At 43.8% G+C, this 14,411-nt stretch overlaps 1 protein-coding gene across 1 annotated transcript; it reads right to left on the bottom strand.

Moving 5' to 3' along the window:
- Positions 1-539: 539 nt before the first annotated feature.
- Positions 540-9,017, bottom strand: nr1d2a (nuclear receptor subfamily 1, group D, member 2a). The gene is made up of 8 exons (XM_066644398.1): positions 8,594-9,017; positions 6,601-6,810; positions 5,366-5,454; positions 4,944-5,088; positions 3,552-4,090; positions 3,122-3,307; positions 2,761-2,971; positions 540-2,666 (listed from the first exon to the last, which is right to left on the bottom strand). The coding sequence occupies exons 1-8, from the start codon at positions 8,610-8,612 to the stop codon at positions 2,470-2,472; spliced, it is 1,596 nt and encodes a 531-aa protein (XP_066500495.1). The 5' UTR covers positions 8,613-9,017; the 3' UTR covers positions 540-2,469.
- Between the last annotated feature and the right edge of the window lie 5,394 nt (positions 9,018-14,411).

Below are 14,411 nucleotides of genomic sequence, written 5' to 3' on the forward strand. Positions count from 1 at the left end.
ACTGTAAATAAAGGAAAGCAGAAGTACAGCAGCTTAATATCTCTCTCATTCTTACTGACGCCAGTCAGGCGTTCACTTTCCAGTTCAGGTTTCACTTTCTGTTCACGTTCAAATTATTCCTGGTTTACAGGAATGTGAGGAATGAAAGTGTAACTGTCCATGCTTTTCCTCCTGTCCCAACTGAGGAAGAAGTAGAAGAGTTGTTTTATTTATCACACTGGGAGAAATGAGACTCTGAATTTAGTGGAAGTGGAAAAGAAAAAAAAACAGGAGTGACAAGTAGCTTCCAAAAACAACCTGAATGAACTGCAGGTTTGGCGTCTTGCTCAAGGGCAATTCATCCATGGATATTGAGGGAGGAGAAAGTGCTGTTCAGGCTTGGAGCAGCCCATTTAGACCACCTCTCAACAACAGAGCCTGCGTATATAACCGTGGCCTCAAACTTTTGGCCATACCGTATACGCAGCACTGCACCAGATCCAGTTAATCACGTCTAAACACATCCACATCTAATGAAGACACACGACGCAGCGATGGACTCATAGATATTTATTCATAGATATAGATTTATCTCAAACTGATGTACACAGCAGACCAGATGTGGACAAACAAGGAGTATGACATAACATCTGTAACATTGCTATGGTCTTAAGTCTGGAAGGTTAATCCCATGTTGTCGAGCTGCTTCCTTATGCATAGTGATGAAGAGAAAAGAAAGGGGCGGGGCCAGGCCCATCAAACCCCACCTCTTTCTCAATGTCCAGACATTTGAACAAAAACAATAATAATAATAATAAAAAAAAACATGTCCTCGGTGTGTCCCCGTAAGGCCAGTGTCCGTAGGAACTTCCTATGCTTCCGGCAGCGTTTGAGAGTTTGAATAAAAGCATGTTCCTGTTCGGTACAAGACATGCATCCGCGACTGCCATTTTCGTTGATGGAAGACGGACGCCCAGTACTGAATCCACGCTCTTCCAATCACCTGGAGTCAACAGACCAGTGTGCGTAGGTCCGTATCATACCGCGTAGGTGTGAGGAGGTCTGCATAGACTTTAAAAGATATGTAAAATCTGCCGTCAACAAAACCTCATATCTCTGAAACGGTCTATGTTTAGGAGAAGGAGACTAATGCTCAAATTTTAAAGCAACAATAGGTAAGATCTGGGATTGTTGCTGCTGAGCTCCCCTTTGAGTCACAGTTTAATTCACTGTCCTGAAATCAAGGGGGAGGGGCAGAGGTGTGGTTTTCTACCCTCTTCCAAAAGATACATAGTGCTGTTTCTGCAGTGCTGAGCCTGGAATAGCAACGACAGAGGCTCTGTTCTCTCTGTTACAGCTTCGTGGAACCTCACAATGATTCTGAAGCTGCAGTTTTAAGGTAGAAATACTACCTAGTGCTGCTTTAATGGAAGTTAAATGGAAGTTAAGGTAAATTGGATCATTTCTACTGATACGTTTTTCCTGAGGAGTATTTCAGAAAGAAGGATATCTCTATGTAGTCAAATGACATAAGCTCAAAATGGAGAATGGTTCAAAAGGAAGATTCCTCGGCTTCCGAGAGTAGAGAAATCCTTCTTTGTGGAATACCCCCCAACCCCATACACACACTGAAATTTGAACACTGTGTAAACCGCAGCTCGCATTTTCAAACAATAAAAGGAGATACAAAAAGGTTTAGCTCTTAATCTTCAAACCTTGGGATTTTGTGCTTGTCGCCTCCGTCCTGTTCCCGAAGCCATGTGCAAAAAGCAGTGCATCCCAAATGCTAAGTATAAGCAAGTCGAGTGTCTCCGCTAGCCGCCGTACATTCATCAATAAGATGGTTCCTAAAAACCCAATACAGGCAAACAGAAGGTGGGGCGGCTGGAGGACTCGTTTTTCCAAACGAAGGAGCGAAGGAATGGGAACTATTCTGGACAAGACACCACGTCTAATACACACAACCATGCATTAGCACCTATTGCACATTTTCAAAACACTACTCTCGTCTATTCCTCGTGGGTGGAAGGGTTAGTGCATAAAAGCGAGCGCAAGAACAGCGTCTTCAATATACTTTTAGATTGTTTTAAGATAACAGCAGTGGTTCTATGCCAGCTCTGTAGCATTCAGTGTCTTTTTTTTTTTTCTTAAAACAGCGACACATCTCTACGTTGGCCATAACACAAACCCAAATAAGTGCAATGTTCCAAACATACCTTATATTATATATATATATTTATATACACTCAAAAATACAGCATCTTTCCAACACTCGGTTCCTAAAGCATTTTAAACAACAACAATAATAATAGTAATAAAAACTCTAATCATATAAAACAAACAGTGGGGTTCTTCCACTTTGTGGTGCTTCTGAACCCCTTTAAAAAGCTCGGTCAGTACATTCAAGACGCAGCTGTACAGCCCAGGTTTGGTCCAAGAGTTGAAGTTGAAGGAGGGGAAATGGTGGTACTTCCCGTTTTTCTTTTTCTTTTAAGGATGGACCTTGAAGGCCAGGAGTTCCTCTGAGTGCATGTTGTTGAGGGAACGCAGTTCTGGGAGCTTGAGGAGCAGCTTGGTGAAGACTGCCACCTCGTTGGAGTGGTTCCTCATGATGAGGTTCCTCAAGGCTCTGATCAGGTTCTCCTGCAGAGCCTCCACGGAGCTCATGTCCTCGATACCGGTCCGGTCTGGAGGAGGCAATAACAGAAAAACACGCGTTTAAAATCTAAAAATCATGTTCCGAAATAGGAGCAGCCAAGGAGCGAGGGGTCATGTTCTCACCTGCGGACACCAGCACCACCGCCGTGAAGAGCCTGATCTCCTCGGGGCTGAGCTGCAGAGCCATGAGCTTCTCGTTGAAGTCGAACATGGAGCTGAGCAACTCTCCCGCCCCCATGGAGCGCAATGTCTCCACGCTGTAGCGCCGTCCACTCAGGAACATCACCGTCCGCTCCTTCACGTCGAACAGAGAGGCGAAACGCACCATCAGCACCTGGACATGGGGAGGAGAGGGAGACAGATGAGGACAAGGGCATTAAGTACGGCAAATAAAGCCCATGCGCAGGTCCAGGGTGTCCTGGTGAATCTGAAAGTAGCCATAAACGATTGGACGTGCACAAGACTCCTAAGACACAACGCTTACCTCGAAGGTTCCCGCCTTCAGGAGGCAGACCTGGTCGTGCTGGGAAAGCTCCTGGAAGCCAGGAATCTGCCGAGCGAACTCCACCACTTCTCGCACAGCGGGCGTGAAGCTCAGAGAGAACTCCTCCCAGATCTCGTGACTGGGCTTAGAGGGGTCCACGACAGGGGACGAGTTCATGGGACACACCTGGAGCAAAGGGAATTAGAGTGGGTCATAACTCTGAACGACAGTCCGTGTCCATATTCACTCAAATGCAGAAATAGCCATGAATTAAAGGGTTAAATCACGAGTTAGTGGGTGGTGCTATATTAAATAAGACACTCCTAGTAGCAGTACTGTAATATTAATAGTATTTGCAGTGCTAATGTTAGCCTTTATTATTATTATTATTATTATCAGTGTTAAACCCTGAGCACATATCCACACTCACCAGGTGTCCTCGATTTCCTCCTCGTCCTGAAAGTTTGTTCATGTTATGCGTGTTGTAGTGGCAGTAAGCAGCGTTATCGGTCCGTCCACACCTGGGGGCGCTGTTGCACTGTGACTGAGTGTAGTGCCTGCTGCTGATTGGCTCATCGTTTTCGGACGGAGCTTGTGGGACGCTGCTGAAGCTGAGACTGCTCCACTGCCTCTCTGCACCCCCCGTGTTTTGGCTCAGTCTCTCAGTGAGGGCGCCCCCCGGTGTCCCGGCGCTAACGGCATCCTCCTCGCCGCTGTCGGACGAGCAGGACGAAGCAGAGCTCATCGACGTCTCCATGGAGACCGCCGCCTCCGAGTCCTGGGGGCACTGTGGGGACGAGGGCGGGGAGGAGGACAAGGACGAGGCTGAGGACGAGAAGGAGGAGGAGCTGGTCTCGCGGAGCATGTGGTTCAGCTGCCCGCTGCTGTTCATCATGTTGTTCATGGCGTTCTGCATCTCCAGCAACATCCGCTGCTTCTCTCGCTTCGGGATGCGTCCAAACCTCACGGCTGCAAGAAAACCAAGAATTGTTCATATAAGATTACGAAGAGGTATAGCGCCTCCTACGATTCCTACAGAGCACTGCGATAACCAATATGACTGTTGACTTTAACAAATAATTTGAGATATTTGAAATAAGTCCTCAAACCTATGACACTTTTCCATTGCGTGGTACCTACACTTCTCTACTTGGCACAGCTCTACATGCTTTTCAGTCCTTGGTCACCTTTTCACTAGCACAAGTGCTCTGCAAATATAGACGATGACATCGCAAAACCCTGTCTCTGGGAACAGGAGGTTTTGGAAACCACAAAAACGGCGGCAGTAACGTTAAGCTGTGTTTACTCATGGTGTATTGGCGTGTTGTTGTTGTTGTTTGGGACTGAACACAGCTCCGTCATCAGTTCAGACAGATCAGTAGAGTGTGTTTCTTCCTTGTTGCAGCCACCAGCTCTCGCTGGATTCTTTCGTCGGCCACCGATCCAAGGAGCGTTTGAACCAGTGTGTAATTTTACGAGCTGCCGTCGTGAGTCGGCTAAAAACAAACGTGATCTCTGCTGCAGCTGGAGATTTTACAGATGGAGAGTTAGTGCTGGATGTCTGCATTTCGTCATGACTGACAATTCTCTCTGTACAATCAGCGCTCTGCAAATTTTACACGTCACTGGTTAGTCCCAACGTGAACGGGAACCACGAGAGCGCAGGGACTAAGCAAAGAACCCGCTTCCAGGACCAGGACCAGATTTACTTTAAGAGCAGAAAAGTTAAGAGTCAAACCGAGTTGACACCACGCTCTGGAAAAGCACCATTATAATGAATATTTTGGCTGGGAAACGTTGTCTATCTGACTGTAAAACTCACCATCTCTGGACATCCCCACTGATAAGCACTTCTTAAAGCGGCACTGCTGGCAGCGGTTGCGGTTTATCCGGACGATGGTGCAGCTCTCCGTCTTCATGCACTTCTTGTACTGGATGTTCTGCTGGATGCTCCTTCGGAAAAATCCCTGGAAAAGACGAGGCCAAAAGGCACATTTACCAAACGCACTTTAACAGACCTAAAGGGCAGTGAGAGAACAGCTACGACCAGGACCAGAGCTTCCCAGGAGCAGCGCAGAAGCTCGAGTTACACAAAGCCTTTCGACTGAAGTGATTAGAGTTTGACAAGTGCCTCTTGAAACTTGACTCTTTGGCAGGAACAAAAGACAGAGCCCTGGATCCACATCCAGCAGGCAAAGACCCTTAAAGTAAACCCAAGAGAAGAAGTAGTAGTTCTGTTCTCACCTTGCACCCTTCACAGGCGTGGACGCCGTAATGGTAGCCCGAGGCCACGTCTCCGCACACTTTACACAGCAGCACCATTCCATTCAGCTCTGAGAAACACAAGGAGGGAACGGGTTTCATCAGAAATGTGTTTTTCCACCCCCCTCTCTCGCTCAGTTAATAACAGGAAACACTGTGCTTTTGTTTTCCTCGCTGGGCTCTCCTCTGATTGGCTAACGTATGCTCTGGGTTGATTTACTTTTGCCTGGACTCACTCATGTTCACGGCTTCTGTCTGGAACGAGTTGTTTGCTGTTGGAAGATGTTTACTTTGTACTTCTCACTTTCTGGGAATCAGCCCTGACCCTTGTCCAGAGCAGGGCGTGGGTTAAAAGGGCGTTTTGACCTACGAAGCATTCTCTTAAACAACAACACACGTTGTTTTATTATAAAAGTACGTGTAAATGTCAGTTTAAATTGTTGTATGGGGAATAAATGTAAAAGCATGGTCTCCTCCATTAACCCCCATGGCTGGACTGCTCTTAAATGTTAGGCGTAATAACGTTTTAAAGCGTTTTATTGTAACGTTTATTTATAATTCAATATTGAAACATTCCTCCACTCTAGTCAGTTATTAATCGGGTCACCCAGCAGGGGCCGGCTGGTTTGTACTGTAGGCGTTTGCTGGGTTAGCAGCCACAGGCTAGTGGTCAAGGGCAGAACCCAGGATTCAAAACCCTTACAGACGAGCACCATACAAATCAACCTACAGCAAAGCCTGTACACACCGGCCTTAAAGTGACAGACGGACAACAAAGCTAGCCACAGAGAGAGGGAGGGCTGCTACAGGACAGTGAATAGACTCTAGAGCTTGAGGAGAGAAAAAGACGAGGGGGAGTGCGAGAAGTCTCAGCCTTCTACCGTTTACCAGCTGGTTCTTACAACCCAAGCTGAGACAAAGACCCAACACAGAGGAGCGTCCTCTTTGGGCTTATAAAGCCCCCCCAGGTGGGGGTCGTTGAGCCTGATTGGCTCTGGGGAAGTCGTGACGCCACCCTCTAGTGGCCAGAGACGGCGTAGCACCAGAGGCGAACATTACAGAGGTGTAGTATGAAAAATGATAATTTACTTAAACAGATAAAGACTAAATGAATGAATGAATGAATTAATTATACGGTACAAAAATGTGTGTGATGTTTAAACCCAGACTGAGTAAGTGGTCACTGATATAAAGATGTAAAGGAGACAGGGACGTACTGGTGATGCCGCTCTTGGCGGTGGACGGAGAGCTCCGTTCCTGGCCGGACAGTCGAGGTTGTTTCGGGACGCTGAGGCCACTCAGATCCACCTTGCGGTCAGCCGGAGGGGGCGGAGACGATGAGGGGGAGGTGCTGCTGGAGCTGTCACTCAAACAAGGCTCGGGGCTGGGGGCGGAGCCTGAGGAGCAGATGTAGGTGATCACCCCCGCTGGAGAAACAGGAGAATAGAGGTCAGTAGTGAAATCAGGGTGAGTGACAGGGTGAGTTTGTGGAACTGACAGAACTGGGTGGTCCTAGTGTTCTCCTCCAAGTGTGTTGAACTTGACTGACACCGCACTGTTTTTTTAAAAAGACGTGGAGTAAAAAAAAATAGTTCCAAATTATGAATTAGGAGTTTTAAAAACTGTAAATAATCTGCTACATGTTTTTTTTCCACTGCGCTAGCCGGAGTTCACGGGCTCTTGACCCAGTTGTGTTGGGAACAGTTTGTATCTGGTCAACGTAAACAGAGCCGGGGAAAGTGATTCACCCTGTGCTTCGCCGGTTCCAAAGCACAGCCGTTTCTAATAAACAGACCCGGTCTTCCAGAGAAGTGGACAATTCGGGAATTCATGAAGTTCGGAAGCTTTCAGATTCCATCGCTCTGTTTACGACTTCCCATTCACAGACCGGATAACACTGTTGCGTAATCTTATTTCAGAGGGTGGGCCCTGAGTTGCATGGAAGACAGGCCAAACAGGAGCAGTGGGTTCACGGAGTTCATCAGCGTCGTTTCCTATGGATTCTCCAACCATTCCCAGAATTCCTCCGTCCGTATTCACACAGCAGCTAAAACACGCTTACTCATCTCAACACCAAACAAAAAAAAACTGCCCTGACAAGTCTGCGCTCGGAAATAGGGCACTTCACAGCGTCCCCCTCGGGACTGAGCCCAGTTTCTCCTTTTATTTAACACCGACAGGGTTTCCTTCGGGGGCTTGGCTTCCTCTCACAGTCCAAACTCACGTGTTGGAACATGGCTGTGAGACACTGTCCACTGTTTATTTTATTTATTTATTTATTTATTTATTTTTGTGTGAGACTGTCCACGGATGTGTGTGTGTGTGTGAGTGACTGTGTAAAATATGTAAAGCCCTGTCCAGAGTGTGTCCCTGCCTTGCGTTCAGTGACCCCTCAAAAAAATGCTTACAGACCATAAGCAAACAAATAAATTAATTAAATAAGAATATTTTTTAAATAATATTTTAGAACACGTAGATTCTAATATAAAAATGTCATACGATTAATAATCCATGCTGCATAAATATATATTGTATAACACACACATTACAGTATCGCTATGAATGTGTGTGCGCGTGTGTGTGTGTGTGTGTGTGTTTAAATACCTCCGCCCCCCCGTGCGGTGAGTGTGTATCTAGGTCACGCTCCTCACGTGGTGCCGCAGCGCCGCCGCACGGAATTATGAAATGAGCGCGTCATAGACGCGGCTCGACCAATCAGGAGCCGAGCAGAGTACACACGGGCACATGGCTCTAGCCGCCGGTCCATGTGAGCGAGAGCAAAACGTACACACAGACACACGCCCTCACTGGTTTTCCGCCACTTGTGGGGTCTGTCCTTTAGTGTACATCGACAATACCGCACTTAAAGCTCCATTCAGACGCACACTTAACTCCGGCCACCGAAGAATAATCGTTTTGCTGTTTTCTGAAATACGTTTGTGCATAAAACAGCAGCATAAAATGCTCACATTCGACTGCAAACCTTGGGTCGGTCCTCAAAGCGACGGCAAAACCAGTTCGCGGGCACACAAACAGATAGCTACTGCTAACCTACATAGAAAATGAAAACAGCTGCGTCTGAAAATCGATAAATAACGGCTTTACAGAGGAATAACGTGTATTTTAAGGCATTTACTGAGGTAAACCTCCCTTAATTAGAGTTAGAAATGTATAATATATTCGTGTATTATTAAAAAAAACGGTTTTTACCTGGTTTAGTTGCTGCCATCTCCAGTCTTCAGTCAGTAATCGGTTTTAAGGCAGAAAGCAGTGTCTCAGCTTCAGGTTCTCGCTGTTTCTGCTGAATAAAGTCTGGTTTAAAGCAAGTCTGTCTCACTGCAGTAAACACAGAGCACCATTTCTCTTCGAAAGACTCGGAAGTGCTCTCAAGTTCCTAAAGTTGGGAGGAAAATGCCAAGAAAAAGAAGAAAATACAAAAAAGCGGTGCACAAATCGTGCAGAACTGAGGAACACAGTCTGAATCCGATCCCGGTGTTTAAAGCTTCGAGTGTGTGAGAGAGAGTGTGCGTGTGTGCGTGCGTGCTGTTGGGTACTGAATGTTCTTTGCTGAAAAGTCGCCACTCCTCCTTCCACAAAGAGCCCTGCTCACTGTAACCCAGTGACACACTTTTACACACTCGCCCACTCAAACACACACACACACACACACACATCCTTCTGCTAACGCATGCACTATTTAGTGAACGTAAAAGCTATAAAATCTAATAAAGTCTGATCATTCGGGTTATAACAGATTAATACAGAGACGTGACACTGAAAGGAAACGCATTGAAGTCTCTGCTGTGAAAAAGTATCTCATTCTACTACAGTGAAAGAGACTTAAAATTTAGCAAAAGCAAAAATTTCTCTGCATTCATTCTTATCCCCATTTAACCCTGTTCCTTCTACACTCAGGAGCACCACAGGACTCCTAACAGAGCGGGTCTGATTTGGGTGAAGGGTCGTTCTCAGTGCTGCAGTGACACTGACTGTGTCTGATCCACTCGTTCAAGCAAAACACCAAAAAACATATATATGAGAGGTTTAAAAAACTCCAGTATCACTGCTGTGTCTGATCCACTCGTTCAAGCAAAACACCAAAAAACATATATATGAGAGGTTTAAAAAACTCCAGTATCACTGCTGTGTCTGATCTACTCGTTCAAGCAAAACACCAAAAAACATATATATGAGAGGTTTAAAAAACTCCAGTATCACTGCTGTGTCTGATCTACTCGTTCAAACAAAACACCAAAAAACATATATATGAGGGGTTTAAAAAACTCCAGTATCACTGCTGTGTCTGATCCACTCGTTCAAGCAAAACACCAAAAAACATATATATGAGAGGTTTAAAAAACTCCAGTATCACTGCTGTGTCTGATCTACTCGTTCAAACAAAACACCAAAAAACATATATATGAGGGGTTTAAAAAACTTCAGTATCACTGCTGTGTCTGATCTACTCATTCAAACAAAACATCCAAAAAACATATATAAGGGGTTTAAAAGACTCCAGTATCACTGCTGTGTCTGATCTACTCGTTCAAGCAAAACACCAAAAAACATATATATGAGGGGTTTAAAAAACTCCAGTATCACTGCTGTGTCTGATCTACTCGTTCAAGCAAAACACCAAAAAACATATATGAGGGGTTTAAAAAACTTCAGTATCACTGCTGTGTCTGATCTACTCATTCAAACAAAACAACCAAAAAACATTTATATGAGAGGTTTAAAAAACTCCAGTATCACTGCTGTGTCTGATCCACTCGTTCAAGCAAAACACCAAAAAACATATATATGAGGGGTTTAAAAAATTCCAGTATCACTGCTGTGTCTGATCTACTCGTTCAAACAAAACAACCAAAAATCATTTATATAAGGGGTTTAAAAAACTCCAGCATCACTGCTGTGTCTGATCTACTCGTTCAAGTGTGTTTTGCTTGAACGAGTGGATCAGTCACAGCAGTGATGCTGAAGTTTTTTAAACCCCTCATATTTTTTTTGGTTTGTGGACCTCTCTCAATCTAGCAGTGACATTGTGGGCTTTAAAAACTCCAGCATCACTGCTCTGTCTGATCCACCCATTCAAGCAAAACACCAAAAAAATATATATGAGAGGTTTAAAAAATTCCAGTATCACTGCTGTGTCTGATCCACTCGTTCAAGCAAAACACCAAAAAACATATATATGAGGGGTTTAAAAAACTTCAGTATCACTGCTGTGTCTGATCTACTCGTTCAAGCAAAACACCAAAAAACATTTATATGAGAGGTTTAAAAAAAACTCCAGTATCACTGCTGTGTCTGATCCACTCGTTCAAGCAAAACACCAAAAAACATATATATGAGGGGTTTAAAAAACTTCAGTATCACTGCTGTGTCTGATCTACTCATTCAAACAAAACAACCAAAAAACATTTATATGAGAGGTTTAAAAAAACTCCAGTATCTTTGCTGTGTCTGATCCACTCGTTCAAACAAAACACCAAAAAACATATATATAAGGGGTTTAAAAAAACTTCAGCATCACTGCTGTGTCTGATCCACTCGTTCAAGCAAAACACCAAAAAACATATATATGAGGGGTTTAAAAAATTCCAGTATGTCTGATCTACTCGTTCAAACAAAACAACCAAAAATCATATATATAAGGGGTTTAAAAAACTCCAGCATCACTGCTGTGTCTGATCTACTCGTTCAAGTGTGTTTTGCTTGAACGAGTGGATCAGACACAGCAGTGATGCTGAAGTTTTTTAAACCCCTCATATTTTTTTATGGTTTGTAGACTGCTCTCAATCTAGCAGTGACATTGTGGGCTTTAAAAACTCCAGCATCACTGCTCTGTCTGATCCACCCATTCAAGCAAAACACCAAAAAAATATATATGAGAGGTTTAAAAAATTCCAGTATCACTGCTGTGTCTGATCCACTCGTTCAAGCAAAACACCAAAAAACATATATATGAGGGGTTTAAAAAATTCCAGTATCACTGCTGTGTCTGATCTACTCGTTCAAGCAAAACACCAAAATACATATATATGAGGGGGTTAAAAAACTCCAGTATCACTGCTGTGTCTGATTTACTCGTTCAAACAAAACACCAAAAAACATATATATGAGGGGTTTAAAAAATTCCAGTATCACTGCTGTGTCTGATCCACTCATTCAAACAAAACAACCAAAAACATATATATAAGGGGTTTAAAAAACGCCAGCATCACTGCTGTGTCTGATCTATTCGTTCAAGCAAAACACCAAAAAACATTTATATGAGAGGTTTAAAAAAAACTCCAGTATCACTGCTGTCTGATCCACTCGTTCAAGCAAAACACCAAAAAACATATATATGAGGAGTTTAAAAAACTTCAGTATCACTGCTGTGTCTGATCTACTCATTCAAACAAAACAACCAAAAAACATTTATATGAGAGGTTTAAAAAAACTCCAGTATCACTGCTGTGTCTGATCCACTCGTTCAAGCAAAACACCAAAAAACATATATATGAGGGGTTTAAAAAACTTCAGTATCACTGCTGTGTCTGATCTACTCGTTCAAGCAAAACACCAAAAAACATTTATATGAGAGGTTTAAAAAAAACTCCAGTATCACTGCTGTGTCTGATCCACTCGCTCAAGCAAAACACCAAAAAACATATATATGAGAGGTTTAAAAAACTTCAGTATCACTGCTGTGTCTGATCTACTCATTCAAACAAAACAACCAAAAACATTTATATGAGAGGTTTAAAAAAACTCCAGTATCTTTGCTGTGTCTGATCCACTCGTTCAAGCAAAACACCAAAAAAACATATATATGAGGGGTTTAAAAAATTCCAGTATCACTGCTGTGTCTGATCTACTCGTTCAAACAAAACAACCAAAAAACATTTATATGAGAGGTTTAAAAAAACTCCAGTATCACTGCTGTGTCTGATCCACTCGTTCAAGCAAAACACCAAAAAACATATATATGAGGGGTTTAAAAAACTTCAGTATCACTGCTGTGTCTGATCTACTCGTTCAAGCAAAACACCAAAAAACATTTATATGAGAGGTTTAAAAAAAACTCCAGTATCACTGCTGTGTCTGATCTACTCATTCAAACAAAACAACCAAAAACATTTATATGAGAGGTTTAAAAAAACTCCAGTATCTTTGCTGTGTCTGATCCACTCGTTCAAGCAAAACACCAAAAAAACATATATATGAGGGGTTTAAAAAATTCCAGTATCACTGCTGTGTCTGATCTACTCGTTCACACAAAACAACCAAAAAACATATATATAAGGGGTTTAAAAAAACTCCAGCATCACTGCTGTGTCTGATCTACTCGTTCAAGTGTGTTTTGCTTGAACGAGTGGATCAGACACAGCAGTGATGCTGGAGTTTTTTAAACCCCTCATATATTTTTTTGGTTTGTGGACTGCTCTCAATCTAGCAGTGACATTGTGGGCTTTAAAAACTTCAACAGCACTGCTGTGTCTGATCCACTCGTACCAGAAAAAAAACACAACACCACCACCACCACCAAGTCACTGTCACTGCAGCTCTGAGTATGACCCATGACCCACTACCTGACCATTGAAGAACACGGTAAAAAGCTGACCTTTACTGTATGAGGGCGTCAGAATGAGGCTACCAGCAGGATGTGATTTTTCCATCTGGTTTATAATTCATCCATATCACACGCTGGTGGTTTGGCAATGCAGAGATAGTGTGTACCGAATGGTTATACGATCCCCATCAGTGTGATAGTGCTATCAATGATTGCCACATCATTGGATTGTACTATTCTCAGTGACGTCACGGCTGACCTACCTGAGCTGACCTGCTGAGCCCCGCTCATATTTCATCACATTTATTTCAGAGTTTAAACTCTATCAAGACTGAAATATCCATGTAATATATGGGTCAGCGGTGACATTAACCCTTTAAAGCCGATGCTAAAGTGGTTCCTGGGTCCTCTGGTCGTTCGCAGGTCACATAATCAATCACATGTAGGAGGTTGGAACAGATGACACGATTGACATTTTATGTTCCATGAGCTCATGGAAATGAATGAATGTTGCGTTATGAATGTTAAAGTCACATTAACGGTTGTTTTGTCTTAAGAGACCAAGGACGACACGGAAACCGCCCACGTGCCGCTTTGTAGCCAACCGTGGCTTTATAACAAGCAAATAATCATCAGCCACATCTTTTAGACTTGTATTAGTGGCGGAGAGGCCTCCACGGGACACAGAAATGGAGCCATAAAAGAAAACCTCTGACACAGTGGGATGCATCCTGTGGAACTACGGTGTCCAAAACGTATTCCTCCAAACAGCCTTGATGTTATAGCTTTGTTAATGATGGGGTTTCTGCTTAGTTTTCTTGATGAAATGGAGTGGGGAGAGAACAAAAATGTAGGGCAAACCATGTCCTTTTAGGACTTCCATACACTCAAGGCCTCAAAGACATCCTTTATTTTTAGCTCTGAGGTCTGTTCGACGTTTACTTCATTTCACTATTTCGCCAGAAGAAGGGGGGAGGGGGTTCAAATAAAGAAGCAGTCTTTGAGAGTGGGCACGGCCTTGGTTTTTGTCTGGTACAGAATGTAACTAAACTCGTCGGGTAATTATAACGTCTGCCATTGTGTTTTAGCTCCGAGTTTGGACACAACCCTCCGGGCTTAGACAAGAACACTGCCTTCTTGGCATCGCCGTCACAAATCCTTGTATCTCCTCAGTGCTGGTCTCTGAGGAGGCGGGAACATCTGTAACTGGGAACATCAAGTCCCTGCGAATGGGCGGAGCCTATTTGCTTGTTCTCACAGTTAAACCAGTCTAACCATTCAGACATCGGTACACCGTGTAATCATAGAACACTGAGATCTGACTGGATGCAAGGTTGGTAAAAAGGTCCCAAACACACGGATGCGGAGGTCTTGGGCGGGGGGTCTTAACGTTGCGGTCCTTCTGTGTGGTTTTGAGAGCGAGTAAGGCCTTGTTTAAAGACCCTTAAGGCTAAAAAATAAAAGACA

Source organism: Hoplias malabaricus, chromosome 1, assembly GCF_029633855.1.
Source record: "Hoplias malabaricus isolate fHopMal1 chromosome 1, fHopMal1.hap1, whole genome shotgun sequence".
Classification (NCBI taxonomy): Eukaryota; Metazoa; Chordata; class Actinopteri; order Characiformes; family Erythrinidae; genus Hoplias; species Hoplias malabaricus.

Coding starts and splice junctions, on each gene's coding strand:
- nr1d2a (XM_066644398.1), bottom strand. Junction 4,091..4,943: donor AGTGGGGATGTCCAGAGATG/GTGAGTTTTACA, acceptor GTTTTCTTGCAG/CCGTGAGGTTTGGACGCATC. Junction 2,972..3,121: donor TGAAGGCGGGAACCTTCGAG/GTAAGCGTTGTG, acceptor CCCCATGTCCAG/GTGCTGATGGTGCGTTTCGC.